Source organism: Salmo salar, chromosome 05, assembly GCF_965601325.2.
Source record: "Salmo salar chromosome 05, fSalSal1, whole genome shotgun sequence".
In the NCBI taxonomy this organism is placed as follows: Eukaryota; Metazoa; Chordata; class Actinopteri; order Salmoniformes; family Salmonidae; genus Salmo; species Salmo salar.
In genome coordinates this window covers 57,309,927-57,337,535 of record NC_138295.1, presented here as the reverse complement: position 1 = coordinate 57,337,535, position 27,609 = coordinate 57,309,927, and the positions used below count along the sequence as shown (strand labels likewise).

Sequence of the window (27,609 nt, the reverse complement as noted above, 5' to 3'; positions counted from 1 at the left end):
AATTATAGACTGATCATTTCTTTGTCAGTGGGCAAATGTACAAAATCAGCAGGGGATCAAATATTTTTTTCCCTCATTGTATAAGAGCATTTTCAATAAGTTACACTGCAATTCTACAATTTATACAAGTGTAGTCAAAGAAACGTTAATTCAGACATTTACATTTGAACAATCTTGATTTAATATAAACCTAGGTCATCTTAATGTTCACATTTTTCCAGGAGATTGTATTATAAAATGTTACAATGTACATGGCAATGTTCAATTATCATTAATGCATCTTTTACTATACAATTTCAGTATCTGTACACCCACCAAATCATGACCACTGCTTTTTTCCCCCCATAGGCAAACAAGGAGGAATGCATGTTCAAATTGGAAATAAAATACATACAACATTAAGTTGTGGCTGGGTGAAAATCATTTCCCTCTTCCTCCCAATAGTGCTTAAAGTGAAATCCTGAAATCGATTTGACATTCAAACCTCATGGAGTCCACACACCAGGTTTGCAGGCACCGCAATATCTGGCAGAGAGAGAAATAACAAATCAACATCTTGTTTCTATCAGTGAGTTAAGAAGAGCTTACACTAACAAGTAATCAAATCGAAGGACAGTTTGAAAGAGTGCAGTATGTGTAACATATTGCCATTTCTTCACAGATAGCTCTGTCATGCTCATTCCCGTGATAAGGTTTAAGTGAGGTGAAAGACCACTGATAATAACTCTATTGTAATACAATAGTTGCATATAATCTAGATAATAATAGGCCCTATAGTAATATAATATATCATACACAATAACAGCTTCTATTGTAATAGAATCGCTGCAGAGGGTGGACTGTCTGAGATACCTATCTTAGCAGGCTTGGGGAGGTTCAGGTTGGTCATGATGTCCATAAACTCTTCCACGCTCTTGGTCAGGCGGGGGTTAAACCTCCTCTCCTCGCCCACGGTGGAGGCTGTCTGACCTGCAGCACAGGGTTAACAGACCTGTTAGCAATACAACACAGTGATGATTCAATGACTACACTCAACTGTAGAACACACAGTCTGATCTGGCTTAGGTATGACTCAGAAGAGAACAGAGTTGAAAATTAAAGTAGACAAATGGTGAAGAGTGGTGGTACAGTACACTGGACAAGTTAACTTCGTAAAGTCTATGGAAAGGATAGTCATAGCACTGTGAGAGTATACAAGCCTTCTGGGTATGCTTGTACGAAATTATTGGTGAGGCTATCCCCAAGAGCATAGATGTAAAAAAGGAAATCTTGCAAGGAAAGGGGTCAGGGGATATACACATTACACTGGAATACAATAACACTATTGCATAAAGAGGATGTCTTGTCAACCTTTGTAGTCATGTGCAGGGAAGACGAGGCACTGAGGAGGTAATGTGAAGATCTTCTGGTGGATTGATTCATAGAGCCTCCTAGAGCAGCCTGGGAAGTAGATAAACAAACAGATCAGGGTTGTTTTCATTGGACCCCAAACAAACGGACTGAAACAGGGAGGGACTACCTGGACTTGTCTGATAAGAAACACTAATTTACGTTTTTCCGTTCCAAAACGTTTTCCGTTGCATGCTCTATTGAACGTAACCCAGGAGTAGGCTATGGTTCAGTGACTATTTGTGATCAGACTACAATACTGCCACCTTGTGTCCACTAAGCATAAAACGCAACAAGTGTGGGTGAGGCAATGATCCACAAACTTTTCATGCATTGTTTAAAAACAGTTCTGACCAAAGAATTGGGAAACAATAGTGTATAGGGATGAAAGTCTGTGATATACCCTGATAATAACTCCATGGCTAGATATATCAACACAGAGGTCAAAAATCAGAGAGAATATGACTGAGTCACACTATAGTACTGTGTTGGCTTAGATACTTTCTTTTCACATTGTCAAGTTCAGCATGGATTCAGTCTTGTGGATGCCCAACCAGTCCAGTGCATTGCAGTACATTTTGTCTTGGCTCTGCTCGGTTTAGCTTAGTAGTGTGGAAAAGGTTAACGTTACCCTGCTGGAAGTCTGTCCTTCCACAGCCCCTGATTAGCAGCGTGTCCCCGGTGAAAGCCATGCTCTGGTCCCCTGTCACCAACGTCACACAGCCGTCTGTGTGTCCTGGAGTCTCCCTCACCGTCAGATACTGAGGGACGAGAGAGGCAGTAAGAGGGATTACAGATAACAAGGGAGGGGGAAGTAAAGTGGAGAAAGGGAGTGTGAAGGAGAGATGAAGAAGGTGAATACAGCTGAAGCATTTAGAGCAGTGGACAGCAACCCTGGTCCTGGAGAGTAACAGTACATGATGTGTAGGCTTTTGTTTCAGCCCAGCACTCGTACTCAATTGAAAAAATAATACAAAATGTAAACCTATGACTCTCCAGGACCATGGATTTTGGGTGACCACAAATTGGGGTAGGCCCAGACCCATACTGTATTCTCTATAGCTATATGGCTGTAGGTAGGTCTGTCCTCACATGTTTGCCAAAGCTGATCTTATCTCCATCTGATAGCAGGATGTCTGCACTGGCCCCGCTGTGCTTGGAGATGGCACTCTTCATCCCAAACAGCCTGTTCTTCAGCTGTCCCGTGCCTGTGATGTGGTCTGCATGGCAGTGAGTGTTCACTAATGGGGGGGGACAGGGTACAGTGTGAGTCATATGTCATCTTAAACAAGGATAGGATAAACAAGGAGATCAAAATGGATGTAGGATTAGTGTGTGTGTGTGTGTGTGTGTGTGTGTGTGTGTGTGGTGTGTGTGTGTGTGTGTGTGTGTGAGGAGTGAGTTAGTGTGTAAGTGGATGGGTGAGTGAGTGCATGTCAATGTGTGTGTTGACGTGCATGCTTGTGTGTTTGTCCATGTTTTAGTGACATCCAAGTTACCTGCCACTTTCAGGTTGAAACCCAGTTCCTCTACAAGTTTCAGATCCCTGTCCACTGTCTCCAGTACTGGATCAATGAGGACCGCCTCCCTGCTCTCTGTATCAGCCAGTAGATAGGTGTAGGTGCTGCTCACTGACTCAAACAGCTGTAAAAGGTTGGAACAAGCAAATACAGGTGAGTGAGTAACCATAGGTTATAAAAGATGAGGGGGCAGTACAGTATGCTATTACATAACACACATCATGCCTGTATATTGATCGTGGATGATAATATATGGGTGTGTAGTCTTTTATGGTGATAAGGGGTTTGTTTTTGGCTGCAGTTCTGTGTCAAGAGTCACCGTCAAGGTGGATTTTCATACTTTGAGGCGGTCCTACATGTGGGCATTGCAGGAACCCCTCTTTATCCTTCTATTGGTCCATTTTTAAGCTGACTCCCGTATGGAGGCGATTATGTACAGTAGGTGGCGGTAATGCACCATAAAGTTGCCAACCGCCGATAAACTCCACAGAAGAAGGAGGGGGGGGGGGGGGGGGCGCGACAACACCGGTGGCTAGCAAGGGTAATGGTAGACAGTGTCCTTCGCCCATGCTTGTCGGGCACTTTTCCCGCATTCCTGTTGACGAGGATAGTTAGTAGGCGTTTAGAACACTGGGTGCTAGCTAACAAGCTAGGACTCCGGTACACAGCCGGTGGGAGAGGTAGCTAGCACGCCGGTAGACCGTGTACTCCGCCCCCGCATTTCGGGCACTGTTTTCTCGCAGTTCTGCTAACGACGGCGAGGGCAGAGTGTTCGGCAAGCGGGAGTGAAAGACGCTCCGGTACACATCAGACGGAGGCGACACTGGTAGCTAACTAGCAAACCGGTAGACAGTGTTATTCGCCCCCGAAATCCAGAATATCAAGTCTCACACAAGCATGAAGATGGCGTACTTGTGTTATGTAATTAGTTACGTTTTTCTTGGTTTCACCTGGTTATCTAGTTAAGTTTGGTTTATTTAGATTTTATTTAGATTTGAGTTATCACAAATCTAGTGATTTTTTTTTGCCAGAAAATGTGTAAACATTGTCCTCCGTACGAGTGGCGACTTGAACACGCCCCCTCTACTACAGTTTACTAACGTTCCATTGTTCCACTTTTTTTGTTAATGCAATAACGAAGGATGCCTGGAAAATACGTTCCCCCTAATTCTCATGTTGACCAATTGCAAAATACTTGTTTACATGCACTGAGAACAAAAAAATCATATTTTCACTGTACTTTCAACAAGTCGGCGGAACCCAGTTGAAACTTCAGCCATAGAACTTTTAAGCATGCCAAACTTTGGCCAAAAGCTAAAAATATAAATGATTGCAGTGGCTAACTCACCTGCCTGAAGAAAGGTCCTTTTCCCAACTCCATCCTGGAGCAGTAAGGTCGTATGATGACCGATTCAAGAGGCTGCTTGCTGATGCGTAAACCCGGGCCGATGTGGGCTGGAACTTTACGCGAGTACCTGGTTGTTTGGAGCCACAGCCTGTAGGCCAGAGCAGGTTTCAGTCGGTTTACAACTGAACACATTTTTTCTTCACTGTTATTTTAACTGACACTTTTTTCGGCTTCCTACTGGGCGACGGGCAGGGGTAGAAATCCCAAAACTGAGCAGACGAGTTTGACTAGTTTGTTGTGTCCCTATCCTCTAGCTGTCCGTTGCCGTAGAAGTATATTTGGCTATAGCCTAAAACATAATTAGCATGGTTGCCACAAATATTGGAGCTATATTGACTTATTGTGCATGTAGTTTAGTGTATCCAGGAAGTCCCAGAAATATGATAAGGCGAACCTCCAAGCACTAGAGCAGAGGATATGTGCAAGCTCTCAACACTTCAACACACACACGCGCGGCGCGCGCACACACACACACAGAGAGAGAGAGAGAGATGGGGGGTCAGAGTTCGGTGTGTCACTATGACTGTGCACATGTGTATTCATATAACAAGGTACTTTACACTGCTTTTTCCCCTACGTGACTATTGTCAGCAATTCCAGATAAGAAACAAACCCAGTCCCAGTTGAATCCAACAATCCATGCATTAGTATACTAACCATATATAATGGTTTGAATAAGAATGTGCTTTCAATAAAATGGTCAGATTAAAGGACATTTTTATTTAATACAAAAATGGAATGTGAACCAAAAATACATAATACTTTGCAGAAATGTAAGTGGTCATATTGCTGCTAATAAAATCTAGCTGTCAGAGGTATAATTCATTGTTGGGGTTCCAGATTCTTCAAATGTGTCCATCTGTAAAAGAGTCAAAATCATAACATGGAGTGGTGCATTTTCACATTTAGGACACAACGTAGCAAAACTTTTTGCAACAGAAAACAGTTTCTTATTAGACAAGTTCAAATAGTACCTCGCCATTTCACTCCGTTTCTGACAGTTTTCTCCGTTTTGTGCAGCACATTGACTGTACTGCACTGACGATAAGCTCACATGTACCCAATGAGTCAATGGTTAAATCAAAAGCGGTCCTGAGGTAGTATTTTCACATTCTACTTTTAATATAAAAAAATCGAACCCACCATCTTAGCACCATGCTCTACCAACTGAGATACTTTTTGTGTTGATATAGTGTTACGTTGTCAGTTAGATTTCATGCCTGAGAGAAACCATGAACATGACAAATGCCAAACAGGAACAGGTGAAATCAGAATAGGAGTAACCATACATATAGCCATATAACCTCCGCTGAACAACCTTCAACATGAATTCTTCTCACCTCCCATGTCTATGTCAGCCACGGTGCGCAGTAGCCCAAGGTCATAGTCGTTGTTATTTATGGAGAAGCTGGGGTGATAGAGGATCTGCAGTGCTCTGTAGCGATGGCCCATGTGTCTCAGTTGGTAGAGCATGGTGTTTGCAATGCCAGGGTTGTGGGTTCGATTCCCACGGGGGACCCAGTACGGGGGGGAAAAAATGTATGCATTCACTACTGTAAGTCGCTCTGGATAAGAGCGTCTGCTAAATTACTAAAATGTAAAATGTATGGCCCGCTGATGTGTCCGTCAAACTGAGCGTGTCCACAACCACCTGCCACTCTGACTCCTACAACATGTTGTACCTGGTTTATGGAGAATGCAGGGAAATAGAAGGCAGATATTATCTAATGTAATAAGTACCGTTTCTATATTAACACAGCCTCAGAGTCAAAAGGAGTTGTTGAGGATGTCATAATATGAACACCGTAATAAAAAAGAAATGAATAAAGCATTTATTCTCTCTCCCTCCCCCTTACTGGATGAAGCAGTGGGCTGCAGCAATGATCCAAAGTGGGGTGACGATGTCTCCCCTGCACACGTTTCCCTCTCCAGTGTAAACTGCTCTGCCAGCCCCACTTGTCCTCTGCCAACATCCCCCCGATAATCCTCCAAGCCTTCCGACCAGCACCAACTGGACCTAGGCAACCTGAGGGAGAGTGGGATGGGGGATGGGTGCTTCAACAAATGAACTGTCAACACAGACATAACCTGAACACGTTATTTGGGTTATGCAAGACATTGTTCAGTTTGTACGTTTTGTCATAGCCAGTCATTTGGCCAGTTGTCTACAGATTGCTTGTGCATTTGAATGAAGACCTATACAATTCTGATGTATCAGTGGATCGGATGGCATCACCTGCACTGACGTTTCCTGTCAAGTTGATGGGTTGCTTGGGCAGCAGGACTGGCATTGGGACACTGCAGTTCCCTTTAACGCCACATGGCTGCACAATGTCTTTCAGGTTGGGTGGGAAACACAGGAACTTGACTGAGGAGGAGACAAACAAGATGCAAAGGAGAGTGAGCGAGGACGAGGTAAAATGGATGTTTGTTGAATGCTTCCATCCTTTTTTACTGTCAAATGCGTCTTGTCTTGGGCGGCAGGTAGCCTAGCAGTTAAGAGCGCTGGACCAGGAACTGAAAGATTGCTGGTTCGAATCCCTGACCTGACTAGGTCAAAAACCAATCGATGTGCCCTTATTGTGCCTGTAAAATCTGTGAATATAACCCTAATTGTGCCTGTAAGTCGGTCTGGATAAGAGTGTCTGCTAAATGACTGTAAATATATTAAGATATGACATTGTGTCTGAAAACGTTACTAGCCATAAAATCCTTGCTTTCTCAAAGCTTATTGGAGGAGAGGATGCAAGGGACCTCCTCCCCCAATGAGCTTTGAGAGGAGTTGAGTGACAAAGGCTCGTGACGTTTTCAGACACAGCCCGGGTCTACAATGCCAAGCACTGTATTGTCAGTGAGATTACCTAAAATGGCGAAGAAAATGAAAAGAAGAATGAAGACAGCGATGAAGGTCGTCACCATTGTCAGACCTGAGGGGCAAGTGCACCGCGGGGGCTCAAGATCTACAGTAAGAAGGGAATAGAATAGAATAATAGACCCGTTGTTTTGAATAAACTGCTGCATTCTTTGGATACCTCGAACATTCAAGGGCTTTTAACAAGAATGTGCAAAACCTTCATGGAAAATAACAATACGATTCAAAGACGTCTGGTCCTGTGTGGTTGACGTGTCTGCAAGCTTTCATGGTTGCCCAGGAATAGGTTGGAACATTTATGCAATCAACAGTGTGTATTATACAACCATGGAAAGGTTCATGGTACAGCCAGGGGGACTGTGGTGCTCAACTACAGACACTTAAAGGGTACATTCACCTACATGAAAAAAATGAAGAAAAATAAATGTTCTTGTTACAGTGAAAGTTGTTTAGGTGCCAGCACAGTCATCCAGCCCTCCATTTGTTTTATTACCTTCAGCCACCACTATAGCTAGCGTTAGTGTCACTGAGTGAAAAAACTATAGGAATGGTAGTGCCTATGGAAGCAAAGCATAGATAAATCACAACTTGACATGAACACAAGATAATCTACCAAAAGCCTAGTAAGACTTGGGGCATATTCATTACTCCAATTCTGTTGCAAAACATTGCAACATTTGTATTAAATGGAAGCAAACGGAACAAAACGGGAAGGGACCTACCTGAATTTGTCCAATAGAAACTCTTGTTTTGCTCTTTTGCTTCCGTTTGGTTTATAAACGGTAAACGGTTTCCGTAATGAATATGCCCGTGTATTCAAGTCTCTCTCTCCAATACGGCACAGTAGCCTACCTGGCTCTTCATCAGGGCAGTCTTTGGGGAGTGTTAGCCCAACAGATCCTTCATCCACTTCAGATGGCTTCCTCTGTGGGACCTCCAGAGGGCAATCACAGGGAGGGAGGGGCGAGGAGGTCTCTGAATTTGGGTCCTCTGAGTAGGCCAAGTTCAGAGCTGGTCATGGGTGCACCTCAGCCACACTCCAGGTCCTAAACGATATCATAACCGCCATCGATAAGAAACAATACTGTGCTGCCATATTCATTGACCTGGCCAAGGCTTTCGACTCTGTCAATCACCACATCCTCATCGGCAGACTCAACAGCCTTGGTTTCTCAAATGATTGCCTCGCCTGGTTCACCAACTACTTCTCTGATAGAGTTCAGTGTGTCAAATCGGAGGGCCTGTTGTCCGGGCCTCTGGCAGTCTCTATGGGGGTGCCACAGGGTTCAATTCTTGTGCCGACTCTTTTCTCTGTATACATCAATGATGTCGCTCTTGCTGCTGGTGATTCTCTGATCCACCTCTACGCAGACGACACCATTCTGTATACTTCTGGCCCTTCTTTGGACACTGTGTTAACTACCCTCCAGACGAGCTTCAATGCCATACAACTCTCCTTCCGTGGCCTCCAACTGCTCTTAAATACTAGTAAAACTAAATGCATGCTCTTCAACCGATCGCTGCCTGCACCTGCCCGCCCGTTCAGCATCATGACTCTGGATGGTTCTGACTTAGAATATGTGGACAACTACAAATACCTAGGTGTCTGGTTAGACTGTAAACTCTCCTTACAAACTCACAAACATCTCCAATCCAAAGTTAAATCTAGAATTGGCTTCCTATTTCGCAACAAAGCATCCTTCACTCATGCTGCCAAACATACCCTCATAAAACTGACCATCCTACTGATCCTCGACTTCGGCGATGTCATTTACAAAATAGTCTCCAATACCCTGCTCAATAAATTGGATGCAGTCTATCACAGTGCCATCCGTTTTGTCACCAAAGCCCCATATACTACCCACCACTGCGACCTGTACACTCTCGTTGGCTGGCCCTCGCTTCATACTCGTCGCCAAACCCACTGGCTCCAGGTCATCTACAAGACCCTGCTAGGTAAAGTCCCCCCTTATCTCAGCTCACTGGTCACCATAGCAGCACCCACCTGTAGCACGCGCTCCAGCAGGTATATCTCTCTGGTCACCCCCAAAGCCAATTCCTCTTTTGGCCGTCTCTCTTTCCAGTTCTCTGCTGCCAATGACTGGAACGAACTACAAAAATCTCTGAAACTGGAAACACTTATCTCCCTCACTAGCTTTAAGCACCAGCTGTCAGAGCAGCTCACAGATCACTGCACCTGTACATAGCCCATCTATAATTTAGCCCAAACAACTACCTCTTCCCCTACTGTATTTATTTATTTTGCTCCTTTGCACCCCATTATTTATATTTCTACTTTGCACTTTCTTCTACTACAAATCTACCATTCCAGTGTTTTACTTGCTATATTGTATTTACTTTGCCACCATGGCCTTTTTGCCTTTACCTCCCTTATCTCACCTCATTTGCTCACATTGTATATACTTATTTTTCTACTGTATTATTGACTGTATGTTTGTTTTACTCCATGTGTAACTCTGTGTTGTTGTATGTGTCGAACTGCTTTGCTTTATCTTGGCCAGGTCGCAATTGTAAATGAGAACTTGTTCTCAACTTGCCTACCTGGTTAAATAAAGGTTAAATAAAAATAAATAAATGTGGAAGGAAAATGGAGGCCTTCATATCTATACTCGTGAGGTCTGGGTATAGGAGTTTCTGAGGGGGTGGTGTGAGGAGTGGTTGGGCGAGGGGGGTGATAGCAGACCGATGCTGTAGGGGTTGGAGGCGTGTGACAGGTGGTGGATGGATCTGACCAGGGGGAGTCTGCCCTGAGTGGGATTCAGCAGAGAGGGTATGAGGCTGGGCAGGAGAGCAGACCAGAGAGGGGAGCTCTGGGCCTATCCCAGATGAATTGGTACCAGAGGTACGACAGGTGCCCTTCAGCAGAGATATAGACACGCTTTTAAGAACCTGTACAATGTGTTTTAAGTGTGAATGTTTACATCTTGACACAATCTCTGTCCTTACAAGCACACACAGGATGTATTAACATATCTGTATACACATTAAGTCCTCCAGAAGTTTTGTGCTGTCGGTTCTGAATCGACAGAATTGTGTGCATGAATGAGAGAAAATTACGAGAAAGAGCATAATTGCTATAATAGAGCTATAAGGAATTAGAAGCTTGCTGGGAAATCAATCAAATACCACTCATTGTAGATTAGGCAAGGACATTTTGTTTACAAAAAAAAGTGTAGATAAATTGATTTTACCTGAATGTAAGCCATAGAGAGCTGTGCGTCTCTACTTCATCAGGGATTATTCAACTTAATCTATTGCTCCTTCACTCAAAGTTGGAATTCCAAAGTCACAATAAAAACATCCTTGAAATAGTGGCAACAATTCTGTCAAAAGCATCATCACAGGCTTGGTCTTTTTCAGTTTGTTTTCGCCAGACCGCTCCTCTTTTGTCTCTTCTTCTACTTGCACTCCTCCTTCCGTACCCAACCTTGTTCCTTTCCTAATTGTTTCATTATCGCACCCCCATCATCCCTCTCCTTCTCCTCTCATGAGATACACCATTTTACCTCTCCTTAATCTTTCTCTCCTCCTCTGGAGGTAGGTAGGTAGGTGCGAGCAGTACTGGACAAGGTAGGGCTGTAACAGATCTATGCACTCTTGTCATCGGGGATCATGAAATATGCATGTGAATAATTGTGAGCCAGGGTCAGAGTTTAACAGAGGGTAATGCATACTGTACCAAGTCATTCACACTCGCAGATACTCAGTTACCGAGGTGCACAGACACATACACAGTATACTGAATGAAAACATACTTATATGTGTTAAATATACAATAAATCCATTCGTATTTGAAGGGCTTCTCATTTTATATGATCTCCTAGGTTGGTTTGCATACAGTATGACAAAAACACAGATATGGGGCAGTTTGCGTATGTTTATTGATGGGACGGGAGTTATCAATGGGGGGCACGCACCAATGCAGTCACAGTGACCTAACCACGACTTACACTGACCCACTATCTCTGTGTGTGTGAGTCCTGTTTCACATCAGCAGCATTTGTTTGGCCTCTCACGTTACTGTAGCAGACAGGTGTTGGCAGACAAGCATAGGGAGCGTCCACACTGCTTCACCACCAGAGGGATTAAAGAAGTGCTGAGAGAAGAGCCAAAGATCAACGTAGAGAGCAAATGTATTTAAACAGTTTTGAAAACCAATTTGTCAATTTCTGTCTATTGTTTGACCAGTACAGCAGGGTTGGGGTCAATTTCAAATTAAGTTAGTCAATTCAGGAAGTGATTTGAATTTAAAATACAAAAACGGCTAGACTTTTGAAATAGCTTCTCCTCAGCTGAATAAGTCGTCATTGAAAATACAACTTTTTTCTGCGTTATTATTCAATTGGAAAATGTCTTCATTTCCAGAATTGACTGACTTCAATTTGAATTGACCCTAACCCACAGCAAACTTGAAATAGACCAGCATTAACATGAGTAGAATCTCATTTGTTACATGTATCTGTACAATAACAGTAATACAGAAATTTACAGCAGAGCTCACATTAACAAACTCTAAACAACAATATATACATATACTTTATGAACAAACCTTGATTAGTCGCTCACCATGTTATTCCGGCATCATATCTTCACCAACATCATCATGTCCTTAATATAATACATCTCTTATAGGCGTGTTTACACTGGGACGAAAAATTGCGCTTGATGGTGCAGATTGATTGTGTATCTCCTTAAAAGATTACCTCTGTAATTTAATTAACGTAATTTACAAACTGTAAATAACTGTATCGGAGTAAAAACTGGACAATGTCTGCAGACGCTTTGACAGTATATTCGAGAGCGGTATCAGAGAGCAATACATTTACTTAGTCATCCTCGCACGTCATCCTCGTACGTAGTGGGACAGTCTTCTGCCACTGTAGTCTGTCTTTTGCCACCGTTTGTGCCCTACCCCATGAGAAACCCATCTCTTCCCATAGAACCTTCAGAATATTTCTCTCCCCCTGTTATGTTTTATATTTACAGATGTGTACATCATCTCTTTATAATTCCCAAGGCTGTTTTTGATTTGGTATTTCTGTCTTAATTCACTTGCTCTTCTGTTTGACCTCTTAAATTCTCCTTTTTATCTTCTCCGTCGCCTCTCTCTACCCCCTCTATCTCTCCTTCCATTCCCTTCTTGTCTTTGTTTTCACCTCTCTCTTTCCCTTTAGTTTATTTCTAGTCTCTGACCTTTTTTTGCCTCTCTCCACTACTCAAACACTTTTCACACTTGTCCTTCCTCCCACTCTCCCCCCCTCCTCTTCTTCTTCCCTGTACTCAGCAGTTTAGGATCTTGATGAAGGCCTTGCGGAACTCGATGTTGAAGGTGGTGTAGATGACGGGGTTGACGGCACTGTTTAGGTAGCCCAGCCAGGTGACAGCACTGTACAGGGAGGGGGAGATACAGCAGCTGCCACAGTGGGCCTTCAGCACGTGGGTCAGGAAGAAGGGCAGCCAGCAGATGATGAACACACCTGATGGAGGAGAGAGGAGAATTAAAGGGTGTCTCTGCCCCTTCCCTTCAGATCATCAAACATTGAAGGGCCAAGGGGAAGGGGTAAGGAGTGAATTGGGACTGACTGAAACACTCTATTCAGCCACCCTCATTGTCTCCTCCTGTTTCTCTCACCTAGCACGATAGCCAGCATCTGGGTCGCCTTCCTCTCCTTCTGCTGCGACAGGGTCCCTTTCACCCTCTCCTTCGCCATCGCTCCCTTCTCCCTGTCTGCATTGCGCTCCCTCCATCGCTCGCGGCCACTCATGCCGTCCTCGAAGGTGGCACGGCGGGGTACGAGGGCGGAGCGTGGTGCCACCGACGGGGACAGGAAGGGCGCAGGCGCCACCGAGATAGAAAGGGAGACCTTGGTGGCTCGTCCAGAGGGGGGAGGGGGGGGAGGTGGGGGGAGGCTCTGGTCTAACTGGGACAGGAAACCACGCCCCACAGGTTCCTCATCCAGGGGGTGCACCACCGCCTCCTTCACTAACGTCTAATGGGGGGGGGGGGGGGGGGGGGACAGGAAGAAAAGATGGGAAGGGAGGGACAAATAGAGAGAGGAAACAGTGAGAGATATGTGCTGTAGTTCAAATCTAAGGCTCATGTTATAGGAGTTTTCGGAATCCAACTTTATGGTCACAGTAGTTCCCCTGTGCAGTGGCTCACAGTGTTCCAGCGACTTACCACTTTCTTGCGTTGGGGGGCGCTGGTGGGGGGCCTCATGATCAGAGTGCACAGCTTCACATCCTCGGGGTGGGTACACTTATTCTGAGAGGATGAAGGGAGAGAAAAGACTGAGGGATAGAAAATCAAAGATGCTTGCTTTTGGACCTACTGTCTTCTAAAAATCAAGCTTTTTTGACTTCCTCATCCTGCCTCTGATTTATTGGCTGGCTGTTTTATGGGGTTAATTGATTGATGACTGGCTGATTAGTTGATTGATAGATTGATTGACTAATCATGAACCTTCCTGTGCCTGTGGCCCTCCCCCGTCTTGCCTCCTCCCTGTGGGTGCAGGCCGTGTCTGCGGGGCACGGTGCGTCGGCCCCGCCTCCGTAGCACTACACAGATTTGGGCGTACACCAGCAGGGTCACGATGAAAGGAACGTAGAAGGAGGCCACGGATGAGTAGACCACGAAGGACGGATCAGCGAAGGCACACTTGGTCTCCTCCCGACTGGCTGATGGAGTAAAAGGGGATGAGAATAGGTGGATAGAAACACAGAGATGTTGTTTGGGAGTTGGGACAGGTGGGAGGAAGTGCATGTTAAGGCAAGAGAGAAGTTTTCCTCTACAGTTCAGGTCAGATTGACATATTTAACAGCGTTGACATCTTTGGCTAAGTCCACTCTGTAATGGTGTGGCAACCAAGTAAATGCCTGGTTTAGCTCCAGAGAAGACAGGTACATAAGCATTTGACAATGGCTTTTTCTCTCCATATTCAAGCTGGATACAACATCTGAAAGGCATTTAAAATCTGCTTCTTATAAGGCCAGGCCACAGCCTATAGCATAACACACTACAGTTGCTAGCAAATGACTATATGCTGCACTGCCTTAAATACTGCCTTTCTGTTGAATTGGATGTTTAGGTGGTAGGTCCAATGCAATAAACTCAAGCTTCCCCATATACAGTATAACCATAGCCTTTCTATAGGACACATGATGACCCTGAGCGCCACATCATTTCTTGTTTTCCCAGCAATGTGTTCAAAGGCTAGAGGCGCTCTCAAAAGGTTACTGAATGTTAACATGCGGATTAAAGGCGCTGCATGGTCAATCCGACATCTGCAGTGGCCGTAGAGCATTTACTGTGATATGGCCTCTACAGAAGTCAGGGCATTTATACTTCTTGCGCTTTGCCGAGCAGCACAGAGCTGTTGTGAAGGATGTTGTCAAGAAAGTGAGTTTGTGTTTATACAAGAACTCTCGCCTTCAGCTACAGTCAACTAATCATGTCAATGTGGAGCTATATTGAGCCCTTCGAATTGTTACAGAATTTGAGAGGCACACGGACATGCGGAATGGAGCTTGATTTGGCCTCTGCATGCCTCCAGATGCTCCGCAATTGCGTCACACCCTCCATAACGAAGCCTGCGACCACATTTTTCAGATCAAGCATAAATTGGCTTTTAGTGTTGGCCACTCCAGCTCAAGTGGTTGTTGCCATTCAGTTGCATCAAGCTGTGCAGCCTTTGCATATGAAAGCAGTACTCTCTTCAGCCCCGTCCTCAAGGTAGGAGCTTATGTTCCAAACCTCAGTTTGCTTGTTTTCGCACGAGCTACCGCTCCGACGAGACCACGCAAACATTTTTCAAATCAAAATGCCGCCTTGAGCGAAACGTGATAATGGGCACGTCCTCCGACTTAAAATGACACCCGCATCACAGGTAAACATTCTGTATTGTGGATGTCGACCGACAGGCCAATCAACGAGTCCCTCTTTCATTGAAACGCGTGTTGACTATTATTAAAGCATACAGAGCTGAAAGCTGTTAGTAAGCAGTAGTGTGTGTGTGTGTGTGTGCATGCATGGTGTTCTTAGTGATTGCAGTTACTGCAAATCAAATTTGTCACATGCGCCGAATACAACAAGTGTAGACTTTACCGTGAAATGCTTAGTTACAAGCCCTTAACCAACAATGCAGTTCAAGAAATAACTGGGCATCATGACTAAACAGATGTAAGCCTATCCAACTAATTATTAATTTTGTCTCTCACCAACTGGTGATACCCAGATATCCAGTAGGGCTGCAATCTTCCAGGCTTACAACAGATGGACTGGAAGATTGCAATGGTTATTCTACATAGCTAATAACAAAAGGAGTGTGGGTTTCTTCACGTGTGACTTCCCATGCCATGTTTATGTCTCTCCTAGACTGAATGAGTAAATGAGACTAGTGCATTTGTGATTGCATTGAATAGATTCATTGGAGTGGCTGTGGTTCTGGATTTCCTGGAACTCGACTTGCTGTTGCAAAAAAATATGGAGATTTCTGTGCATGCGGGATCCACTAGTCTACCTCCTTTAAGCTGCTGCTCAGTCACTCTGACTCTGCGCTTGTACACAAAACAGTTCGAACAAACGTAGTTCTTTGTCTGTTGTAACAGTAGGCTATTGCAAACATAAGCATGAGACAAGGAGGTAGTCAAACAATTCCTAATTTTTTCAGGAGGGCAGTTACAGTACATGAAGCTATTTAGGCAAGCTATATGTAGCCCACACAGTATATCAAACAAACAAGACAGACAGGCTATCATTAGCAATTTCATACTATTTTTTCATCATCATCGGAATTTTTTTTTAAACAGGAGGCAGACTGCTGTCTACAGTATATGGCAACTAAACTATAAAGATTACATCACACAAAATGCTATTTGTTTTGCCCTAATCCAATGTGAAGACTGCTTCTTGCTTGTGCTATGGCAATATCCGTTACAACAGACAGAGAAGGCTTTTGCCTTTATATTTTTGTGGGAACTTTCATTCAAATTGCAGCTGTTCGGAAATATGAGGCAGAGACATATCCTCATATCGATCAAATTGGTTGAGGATTCAGAAGAGGGTGAGTAAAGAGAGAAATGTGAATGAGTGTAAAATAACATGCGCAGAACATGATTCAGATCCTTAGATTTGTGAAAGAAGTTTAAGGAGGGGCGGGACAGGGGCAAAAATAACGTTTTTGTAGCCTCGGCCTAGAGTCATTGACTACGTTCAAAGTTTTCTGGATATTAGCTCATATCCCGCTTAAGGTCTTATTCCAGATAAGCTGTTTACATGCACCTTTGATATCCAGCTCATGAGTATCCCTGCATCCATGAATAAACAGAATATTCATAATTTAATTATATGGGTTAAATGGAACAGTATCTGAAATATGGACACTGATGAACAATGGCACCGGAGGGGATGACTGCGGTTTTACGGGCTCCTAACCAATCGTGCTATTTTGTGTGCTTTTTTGCACTGTTTGTAACTTATTTTGTAAATAATGTTTCTGCTACCGTTTCTTATGACAGAAAAGAGCTTCTGGATATCAGAACAGCGATTACTCACCTCGAACTGGACAAAGATTTTTTATTTAATGGGTGAAACAAAGGGTATACTGTTGCTCCCAGACCAGGCCCAAATCTCCGTTATTCGCATGAAGAAAAGACAGAGATACAGGAGGCGCAGATCCGGGTGCCTTGTGAGAATTCGTCAGCGAGTGAGTAACCCCACCTTTACCATCCGTTCTATTGGCCAATGAGCAATCACTAGAGAATAAACTGGATGAGCTCCGTTCCGAGACCATTCTACCAACGGCACATTAAAACAGTAATATCTTAGTTTCACCAAGTCGTGGCTGAACGACGACACGGAAAATATACAGTTGGCTGGGTTTTCCATGCATCGGCAAGACAGAACAGCTACCTCCGATAAGACGAGGGGTGGTGTTGTGTGTCTATTTTTCAATAACAGCTGGTGCGCAATGTCTAATATTAAGGAAGTCTTGAGGTATTGCTTGCCTGAGGTAGAGTACCTCATGATAAGCTGTAGACCACACTACCTATCAAGAGAGTTTATCATCTATATTTTTCATCGCTGTCTATTTACCACCACAAACCGATGCTGGCACTGAGACCGCACTCAACAAGCTGTATAAGGCCATAGGCAAACAAGACAATGCTCATCTAGAAGCGGCACTCCTAGTGGCCGGGGACTTAATGCAAGAAAAGACAACACAAGGGTTAAGTTAAGGGTCAAAAATGACCCGCCACTATGTTTAACAGCAGAGAAAACCCCCTAATTGATATTTTTTCAACTTGTACTTTGAGAACTTTTCCTAGAGTGACACCAACATTAGAAAAAGTGAAACATCGCCTTTGATCATATTTCCATGAAAGCTGTACACCACCAGGGTACAAAGATGGTCTTAGGGTAATTTTTGACCCGGAAGTTATAAAATTACTTACACCACAAAAACACACACACAATGAGAAATTGAGATTATGTGTGCTACTGATTGAACTCAGCCAGCAGCTCCTGAAGAGGAAGATCACCATGGTTGGCACAGTTAGAAAGAACAAGCCTGAGTTCCCCCCTGCACTCCTCGCAACAAAGGGGAGAGAGGCCTTCTCATCAAAGTTTGCCTTCATCCCCACCACCACTCTAGTTTCTTACCTCCCAAGAGGAACAAGAAAGTGGTCCTACTGAGCACACTGCACAAAACGGCTGCGATCAGTGATCGTGAGGACAGGAAGCCAGCCATCATCCTGGACTACAACCACAACAAAGGAGGAGTGGACTACCTGGACAAGGTGATTGGAATTTACAGCTGCAGGAGGATGACTGCCGCTGGCCCCTGGTCATCTTCCATTTTTTAAATTTAACCTTTATTTAACCAGGAAAAGCCCATTGAGACGCAGTGTCTCTTTTTCAAGGGAGACCTGGCCAAGAAGGCAGCAAAAAAAATGTTTTACCTTTATTTAACTAGGCAAGTCAGTTAAGAACTAATTCTTATTTTCAATGATGGCCTAGGAAAAGTTGTTTAACTGCCTTGTTCAGGGGCAGAACGAGAGATTTTCACCTTGTCAGCTCAGGGATTCAATCTTGCAACCTTTCGGCTACTAGTCCAACGCTCCAACCACTAGGCTACCTGCCGCCCCAATCAATACATTACATAATTAAAACATACAACAATACAATAACATGATCCAGCCTAAAAAAAGCATTTACACTACTCTGTAACAGAGTCTCCCATCAATATTTTTAATTCATTCAGTGGCACTAACATATCTAGATGAAGCATGGACTATAGATTATTCCATGCGTCTGGTGCACAAGAAGAGAATGCATTCTTACCTAATACTGTGAATGTCCTGGGACTTTAAGTAGCAACCACCTAGTAGACCGGGTATGGTAACTGCTGGTGGTGAAGGAGACCAGACTAGAGGTAAAGAGGGAGTTTACCCAAAAGGGTTTAGTAGATGAACACATACAAATGTAACTTTCTGTGCATATAAAGTGAGGTCCAACCTACCATTTGGTAAAATGTGCAATGGTGGGTGAGTGACTTGGCATTCGTAATAAAGCGCAAGGATGCATGATAACAGAGTCGTCTCTGTAAGACGGAGGAGGTTGCATGCATATACAACAAGTCACCATAATCAATTACAGAGAGAAAAGTGGCCTGACAGCAACCTCTGCAGCGCTTGTGAAAGCTGTTCAGGGGGCTGAATCTTGTCCTGATCCACCTGAGGCTGCAGCTGAGGCAGGCAAGAGGAGGAGATGCCACGTCTACCCCCCAAAGAAGGACTGTAAAACAAATACTAATGTGCTGCACATGTGAGAAATACATCTGCAAAGTCCATGCACACACACTTGCATACTGTCCTACATGTGCTAATTAACGTTTTTGTTTTGTATCTATTATCTTATTTTATTCTTATTTATTGTTGTTGTTTATACACCTTGTGGGTGGGGGCAATGGTAAAAAAAAATGGAAGACTAGTATTTTGTAGTTGGATTCCTCATTGTACAGTATATAAGAATATATCACTATGTTGCCAAAAAAGTTCAAGACTGTTATTGCTTCCCTTCAATAAAACGCGTTCAAAACGACTTTCTGCACATTTCTACTACTTTCGTAAGCTATACAAGTGCTCTCTTGCAAACATTTTTTAAAAAATGTTTACACCTATGCAGTACCTTTAGCAATAATAATAATAAAATTCCTCTACTTTAGTAAAGAAAACAATTATGACAGGTGTGTTGTAATAAAAATGAGTGGTGTCCACTGATTAAATGCAGTCTTTCTGCATTGTGAAGAGGGAAAACCCAGATATTCAAAGTTTGATGAATGGCAGGTTGTTTCTTCATGCAAAATAGATTTGGGGTTTAAAATTCAATTAAGCTGCTTTATTTTAGGGGTAAAGTGAAGGCGAGTCATTTTTTACCCTTAGGACAAGGGGAGTATACAGAACGTTAAGATTACACAAGGGTTAAATCCATTTCATCTACTTTCTACCAGCATGTCAAATGTGCAATCAGAGGGAAAAAAACTCTAGACCACATTTACTCCACACATAGAGACGCGTACAAAGCTCTCACTCCCCCTCCATTTGGCAAATCTGACCATAATTATATCCTCCTGATTCCTGCTTACAAGCATAAACTAAAGCAGGAAGTACAAGTGACTCGCTACGCTACAGGACTGTTTTGCTAGCACAGACTGGAATATGTTCCGGGACTCATCCAATGGCAAAGAAGGAGTATACTACCTCAGTCACCGGCTTCATCAATAAGTGCATCGACAAGTCATCCCCACAGTGACCGTACATACATTATCCAACCAGAAGCCATGGATTACAGGCAACATCTGCACCATGCTAAAGGCTAGAGCTGCTGCTTTCAAAGCGCAGGACACTAATCCGGACGCTTATAAGAAATCCCGCTATGCCCGCAGAAGACCCATCAAACAGGCAAAGCATCAATACAGGACTTAGATTGAATCCTACTACACCAGCTCTTACGCTCGTAGGATGTGGCAGGGCATGCCAACTATTTTTATTTATTTTTTTATTTCACCTTTATTTAACCAGGTAGGCAAGTTGAGAACAAGTTCTCATTTACAATTGCGACCTGGCCAAGATAAAGCAAAGCAGTTCGACACATACAACAACACAGAGTTACACATGGAGTAAAACAAACATACAGTCAATAATATAGTAGAAAAATAAGTCTATATACAAAGTGAGCAAATGAGGTGAGATAAGGGAGGTAAAGGCAAAAAGGCCATGGTGGCAAAGTAAATACAATATAGCAAGTAAAACACTGGAATGGTAGATTTGCAGTGGAAGAAAGTGCAAAGTAGAAATAGAAATAATGGGGTGCAAAGGAGCAAAATAAATAAATAAATACAGTAGGGGAAGAGGTAGTTGTTTGGGCTAAATTATAGATGGGCTATGTACAGGTGCAGTAATCTGTGAGCTGCTCTGACAGCTGGTGCTTAAAGCTAGTGAGGGAGATAAGTGTTTTCAGTTTTAGAGATTTTTGTAGTTCGTTCCAGTCATTGGCAGCAGAGAACTGGAAGGAGAGGTGGCCGAAGGAGGAATTGGCTTTGGGGGTGACCAGAGAGATATACCTGCTGGAGCGCGTGCTACAGGTGGGTGGCTGCTATGGTGACCAGTGTGGGAGATAAGAAGATGTGCTGAGGGGGAAAGAACATAAATATTTTGGCTATAGGGGGAGAAGAAGACATCTGGTTCTGATAGAGCAACAGGCCACGGTGGGAGGCACAGCGACCTGACAACCAGACTTGAGTTATGCAGAAAGGGCCCAAATACTCAAGATAGCCAGACAAAGAAGTACAGAGAAACCACATGAGGAGGCCCTGCTAGCATTATAATCTATACAGCTGTCGGATGTGGGCGTTAACAAGCAACAACGGATATGGAGAGATAATGGTAAAGAAAGGTCAAGGGAAGCTATTTTCATATAGAGGGAGGGGACTCTATACGTTATGCAAAGACAGAATCATATAAAGATAGGACTCTGTAATATGAGAATTGAGTCTTTTTCATGGAGGGGCTCGGCCCTGTTGCGTGTGTGGTAGGGTCCTTCCATGGAAGGGCTCGGCTTTGCTACTCTGTATTAAAGTCTATATTGAATTCACAAGTTCTTGTAAAAGTATTATGTTCTTAAGACAATTTTCCACAACACCAGTGAGCTGAGATAAGGGGGAACATTACCTAGCAGGGTCTTTTAGATGACCTGGAGCCAGTGGGTTTGGCGACGAGTATGTAGCGAGGGCCAACCAACGAGAGCGTACAGGTCACAGTGGTGGGTAGTATATGGGGCTTTGGTGACAAAACGGATGGCACTGTGATAGACTGCATCCAATTTATTGACTAGAGTATTGGAGGCTATTTTGTAAATGACATCACCGAAGTCGAGGATCGGTAGGATGGTCAGTTTTATGAGGGTATGTTTGGCAGCATGAGTGAAAGATGCTTTGTTGCGAAATAGGAAGCCAATTCTAGATTTAACTTTGGATTGGAGATGTTTGATGTGAGTCTGTAAGGAGAGTTTACAGTCAGACACCTAGGTATTTGTAGTTGTCCACATATTCTAAGTCAGAACCATCCAGAGTAGTGATGCTGGACGGGCGGGCAGGTGCAGGCAGCGATCGGTTGAAGAGCATGCATTTAGTTTTACTTGTATTTAAGAGCAGTTGGAGGCCACGGAAGGAGAGTTGTATGGCATTGAAGCTCGTCTGGAGGGTAGTTAACACAGTGTCCAAAGAAGGGCCAGAAGTATACAGAATGGTGTCGTCTGCGTAGAGGTGGATCAGAGACTCACCAGCAGCAAGAGCGACATCATTGATGTATACAGAGAAAAGAGTCGGCACAAGAATTGAACCCTGTGGCACCCCCATAGAGACTGCCAGAGGCCCGGACAACAGGCCCTCCGATTTGACACATTGAACTCTATCAGAGAAGTAGTTGGTGAACCAGGCGAGGCAATCATTTGAGAAACCAAGGCTGTTGAGTCTGCCGATGAGGATGTGGTGATTGACAGAGTCGAAAGCCTTGGCCAGGTCAATGAATACGGCTGCACAGTATTGTTTCTTATCGATGGCGGTTATGATATCGTTTAGGACCTTGAGTGTGGCTGAGGTGCACCCATGACCAGCTCTGAAACCAGATTGCATAGCGTAGAAGGTGCGGTGGGATTCGAAATGGTCGGTGATCATTGTTGACTTGGCTTTCGAAGACTTTAGAGAGGCAGGGTAGGATATATATAGGTCTGTAGCAGTTTGGGTCAAGAGTGTGTCCCCCTTTGAAGAGGGGGATGACCGCAGCTGCTTTCCAATCTTTGGGAATCTCAGACGACACGAAAGAGAGGTTGAACAGGCTAGTAATAGGGGTTGCAACAATTTCGCCAGATCATTTTTGAAAGAAAGGGTCCAGATTGTCTAGCCCGGCTGATTTGTAGGAGTCCAGATTTTGCAGCTCTTTCAGAACATCAGCTGACTGGATTTGGGTGAAGGAGAAATGGGGAAGGCTTGGGCGATTTGCTGTGGGGGGTGCAGTGCTGTTGACCGGGGTAGGAGTAGCCAGGTGGAAAGCATGGCCAGCTGTAGAAAAATTCTTATCGAAATTCTCAATTATAGTGGATTTATCGGTGGTGACAGAGTTTCCTATCCTCAGTGCAGTGGGCAGCTGGGAGGAGGTGCTCTTATTCTCCATGGACTTTACAGTGTCCCTGAATTTTTTTGAGTTTGTGTTGCAGGAAGCAAATCTCTGCTTGAAAAAGCTAGCCTTGGCTTTTCTAACTGCCTGTGTATATTGGTTTCTAACTTCCCTGAAAAGTTGCATATCACGGGGGCTGTTCAATGCTAATGCAGAACGCCACATAATGTTTTTGTGTTGGTTAAGGGCAGTCAGGTCTGGAGAGAACCAAGGGCTATATCTGTTCCTGGTTCTAAATTTCTTGAATGGGGCACGCTAATTTAAGATGGTGAGGAAGGCATTTTAAAAAAATAACCAGGCATCCTCTACTGAAGGGATGAGGTCAATATCCTTCCAGGATACCCGGGCCAGGTCGATTAGAAAGGCCTGCTCGCTGAAGTGTTTCAGGGAGCGTTTGACAGTGACCCATTACGGATGCAGGCAATGAGGCAGTGATCGCTGAGATCTTGGTTGAAAACAGCAGAGGTGTATTTAGAGGGCAAGTTGGTTAGGATGATATCTAAGAGGGTGTCCGTGTTTACGGCTTTGGGGTGGTACCTGCTATTACGGACTACAAAGGGAAACCCAGCCAAGAGCTGCCCAGTGACGTAAGCCTACAAGACGGGCTAAATGCCTTTTATGCTTGCTTTGAGGCAAGCAACACTGTACCATGCATGAGAGCACCCCTCCATAGCTGATGTAAGATCTTTAAACAGGCCACAGTATTCACAAGGGTGCGGGGCCAGATGGATTACCAGGAAGTGTCTTCACTGACATTTTCAACCTCTCCCTGACCGAGTCTGTAAAACCTACATGTTTCAAGCAGACCACCATAGTTCCTGTGCCCCAAAACACAAAGGTAACCTACCTAAATGACTACTGCCCCGTAGCACTCACGTCGGTAGCCATGAAGTGGTTTGAAAGGCTGGTCATGGCTCACATCAACAACATCATCCTGGAAACCCTAGACCCATCAACAATTTGCATACCACCCCAACAGATCCGCAGATGACACAATCTCAATTGCACTCCACACTGGCCTTTCCCATCTGGACAAAATAAACACCTATGTGAGAATGCTGTTCATTGACTACAGCTCAGTGTTCAACACCATAGTGCCCACAAAGATCATCACTAAACTAGGGACCTTGGGACTAAACACCTCCCTCTGCAACTGGATCCTGGACTTCCTGACGGGCCGCAGCCAGGTGGTAAGTGTAAGCAACAACACATCTGCCATGCTGATCCTCAACACCGGGGCCACTCAGTGGTTGGTGCTTAGTTCCCTCCTGTACTCCCTGTTCACCCATGACTGTGTGGCCAAGCACGACTCCAACACCATCATTAAGTTTGCTGACGACACAATGGTGGTAGGCCTGATCACTGACAACAATGAGACAGCCAATACGGACAAAAGGAGCTGATCATGGACTACAGGAAAAGGAAGGCCGAACACGTCCCCATTCACATCAATGGGGAGTCTACAGCAAGTCTAGGTCCAAAATTAACAGATTCTTCCCCAAAGCCATAAGACCGCTGAACAATTAATCAAATGGCCGCCTGGACTATTTGCATTGACACCACCCCTCTTTGCTTTTACACTGCTGCTACTCGCTGTTTATTATCTATGCATAGTCACTTTACCCCTACCTACAGCACATTTACAAATTACCTCAATTACCTCGACTAATCTGTACCTCCGCACATTGTCTCGGTACCGGTATCCCCTGTATATAGCCTTATTATTGTGTTACCTTTTTTTACTTTAGTTTATTTAGTAAATATTTTCTTAACCCTATTAAGTCAATTTGATTTGATGGAAGGCCTATGACCACTCACATGTAGCATAATATCATTAACTCCTGCATAATTATGCATTTCTTGCATTGAAATTATACAAATGTAAAATTTGATCTCAGGAACAGGAGTGGAGATAGATTTCTTTAAGCATCTCTTGAGAAAATGCGAATACGCATGTAATGTGTTATCTTTGACACTTACGGGAGCAGACAGTATTTCAACCACATAAAATATCCACCCAAGACAAACTAAAGTCTTATCAGAAATGTCTTTTTCTCAGCTTTAAATTTCCTTAAAACCGGTCAAACTGATGACATTTGGACATTTTGCACAGGACCAATCTTTCCACTGTTTTGTAGTTATTGCATTTTCTCCCCGATCCCTAAACAAAACAGACAACTTTCCAGGTGTTAACTAGATTACTAATGCATTCATTCTATCAATGTAAGACATTATTCTGGTGAGCATTACTTTATTTAGTCTTCTGGGGCATATCAGCATATCCCAGGCATCTTATCCGGGTTTCTCATTACCTGGATACAAGCTTTTTCGGGTTGTTTTAAACGGAATATGACGTTTATATGCGTCAACTCAAAAACAGAATACTTGAGTATCCCGAATAATAATGGGATATTGGTGTGCATGTAAATGTGGTCACTGAGAAAGAGGGGGATAAAGAGACAGTGAAAGAGACAGAGAAAAGGAGAGAAAGACAGAAACAGACAGAGATCGAAACAGACAGAGACAGACAGACCTGTGTTGTTGAGTCCAAACAGCAGAGGGCAGGAGATGGCGAAGGAGAGGAACCACACAACAGCAATCATCAGAGCCACCCTCCTCCTGGAGCTGTATCTGGTGTTATACAGCATGGGCATCGCCACCGCCGTGTACCTGCACACACATGCTGTATTTAGAGCTAACACCTACACACACGCACAAACAACCACGCATGCACACGAACACCTTGTCCACCACTGCCCACACTGAGTTAAGTTGCATTGTCCTCTCATTCACCAGGCAAACACAAGAAAAAGCTCTCCAAGTCAGTTTCACAGTGCAGCAGCGTTACAAACCAATCTAAGAGTCCTCCATAGAAAGCCTGTTGTGAGGAGAGGAGACTGTCATCCCTCCATAGGGTTGGTGGTCAGGGACAGACACAAACAAAGAACAGTACCCACACTAAGCCCTGAGATATGGCTTCACATTTAGAGGGATTCAGTCTACAAAAGTACAAACAAGGCTACAAGTATTGAGGCTGCTGAAATTGTCAATTTCTTTCAACGGTTTTAAAAGGGTATGGGTTTGGTTGGACAAAATAAGCTCATGTTAAGAAGATAATGATACTTGAGAAGTGAGGAGGCTACCCGAAAAGATAGCCATAAAAAATACATTTCCCATCAGGACACATTACCATCACCTTCAAATACGTTTTTTTTTTGCTGCAAGGGCACTATGAAATCAATCCGGATTTTGGAGTGTGAGAAGAGAGTGATGAGAGGAGAGTGAGAAAGAGCGAGACAGACAGACAGATACAGTATATAGAGAGAGATACTGTAGATAGATAGAGAAAGTGAGTACCTGTCGATGCTGATGGCACAGAGGTTGAGGATGCTGGCAGTACACATCATAACGTCCAGGGTCAGGAGGATGTCACAGTGGATGAGACTGAAGCGCCACTCCCCTACCACCTAGGAACGGACACATACAGTATTAGTGCACTACATAGGGAATAGGGTGCCCTTTGGGACGAAGTTATGCTTATGAATTATAGACCGGAGGAAAGGAGAACAAAGACAGTGCTACAGCACAAAGACAGATTCAGATCAACAAGAAACTGTTGATGGGAACCAACTGTAGCTTCTGTTATTGATCATGCTACCTTGACATCAACCAAGAGGGCTTTTGAAACACCTACGAATTAACTAGTGTAGAGAGACTAGAAGGTAAAGACATGGAACGAGACAGACAAATGTGAGAGACAGAAAAGCACTGGCTGCCAGATGGATAGAAACACGTACAAACCCACACACACCCACCTCCACACACACCTACCCACCCACCTCCAGGTAGACGCCCCAGGGCATGACCAGGGTGGCCAGCAGCAGGTCGGACACGGCCAGGGAGACGATGAGGTAGTTGGTGGTAGTCTGGAGGGCGCGCTCGCGCGACACCGCCACACAAACTAGCATGTTGCCGAACACCACGCAGAAGATAAGCAGCACAAGCAGCACGGCGTAGAAGTTATAGGGAGGGGAGGAGGGCGATGGAGAGCTGGAGCAGTTGGACAGAGGGGAGGAGGAGGTGGAGAGGGAGAAGGCGAAGGAAGAGGAAGGGTTGGATGTGAGGGAGATGGACGGTGTGAGGGAGGGGGGGTATGAAGGAGAGAGGGAGGAGAAGCCTGTCTCATCTGTCTCATTGGGGAAAGTAGTCATCATGCTCCTCTGGACAAGTGTGTCTGGAAGAGTCTGGAAAAGTAACAAGAGAGACTAATAACATCAAGCGTTATAACTCACAATTTGACACACAAAGCTCTACAACTCTGTACCTTGTATTTACACAACACAGAGTAGATTTATGTACAATTGTCAACTATCTCAGCTCAATGCAGATTGGAGTTTTACATCCTGTAAGAGATGTGATTAGCTGGTGCGGTGCCGATGGCTCAATAGATTGGAGCATTGCGCTTTCAATATCAGTTGTGGATTTGATTCCCACATGGGCCACACATATCAAATGTCTTTGTTGTTACTACGCATCAGTCGCTTTGGATAAAAGCATCTACCATATGTTTCTACTTTACGTGAATTACAGTGGTATTCTTCATTCGATTGGCAGTTTTATTCCACCTTAAGCCCATTTCTCTAACTAACCACAGCACCTCTACCATC

The 27,609-nt window shown here is 44.1% G+C and overlaps 2 protein-coding genes across 2 annotated transcripts; both read right to left on the bottom strand.

The window, feature by feature from the left end:
- Nucleotides 1-157: 157 nt before the first annotated feature.
- Nucleotides 158-4,739, bottom strand: LOC106605166 (persulfide dioxygenase ETHE1, mitochondrial). The gene is made up of 7 exons (XM_014200541.3): nucleotides 4,258-4,739; nucleotides 2,889-3,033; nucleotides 2,482-2,630; nucleotides 2,021-2,150; nucleotides 1,351-1,440; nucleotides 853-969; nucleotides 158-525 (listed from the first exon to the last, which is right to left on the bottom strand). Exons 1-7 carry the CDS (start codon nucleotides 4,447-4,449, stop codon nucleotides 479-481), a joined length of 870 nt encoding a protein of 289 aa, XP_014056016.3. The 5' UTR covers nucleotides 4,450-4,739; the 3' UTR covers nucleotides 158-478.
- A 6,328-nt stretch (nucleotides 4,740-11,067) lies between these two features.
- On the bottom strand, nucleotides 11,068-26,774 carry LOC106605165 (D(2)-like dopamine receptor). Its single transcript, XM_045718392.2, has 6 exons — nucleotides 26,300-26,774; nucleotides 25,476-25,612; nucleotides 13,674-13,888; nucleotides 13,392-13,475; nucleotides 12,843-13,200; nucleotides 11,068-12,687 (listed from the first exon to the last, which is right to left on the bottom strand). The coding sequence occupies exons 1-6, from the start codon at nucleotides 26,347-26,349 to the stop codon at nucleotides 12,491-12,493; spliced, it is 1,041 nt and encodes a 346-aa protein (XP_045574348.2). The 5' UTR covers nucleotides 26,350-26,774; the 3' UTR covers nucleotides 11,068-12,490.
- Between the last annotated feature and the right edge of the window lie 835 nt (nucleotides 26,775-27,609).

Excerpts from the sequence above, each read along its gene's own strand:
- LOC106605166 (XM_014200541.3), bottom strand. The coding sequence starts at position 4,449 with ATGTGTTCAGTTGTAAACCGACTGAAACCTGCTCTGGCCTACAGGCTG. Across the intron at positions 3,034-4,257 it reads AAGGACCTTTCTTCAGGCAG|CTGTTTGAGTCAGTGAGCAG; the intron begins GTGAGTTAGCCA and ends AACCTTTTACAG. Across the intron at positions 1,441-2,020 it reads AAGGACAGACTTCCAGCAGG|GCTGCTCTAGGAGGCTCTAT; the intron begins GTAACGTTAACC and ends TCTACTTCCCAG.
- LOC106605165 (XM_045718392.2), bottom strand. The coding sequence starts at position 26,349 with ATGATGTGTACTGCCAGCATCCTCAACCTCTGTGCCATCAGCATCGAC. Across the intron at positions 13,889-25,475 it reads GTTTGGACTCAACAACACAG|CCAGTCGGGAGGAGACCAAG; the intron begins GTCTGTCTGTCT and ends TTACTCCATCAG. Across the intron at positions 13,201-13,391 it reads CCCCCCAACGCAAGAAAGTG|ACGTTAGTGAAGGAGGCGGT; the intron begins GTAAGTCGCTGG and ends CCCCCCCATTAG.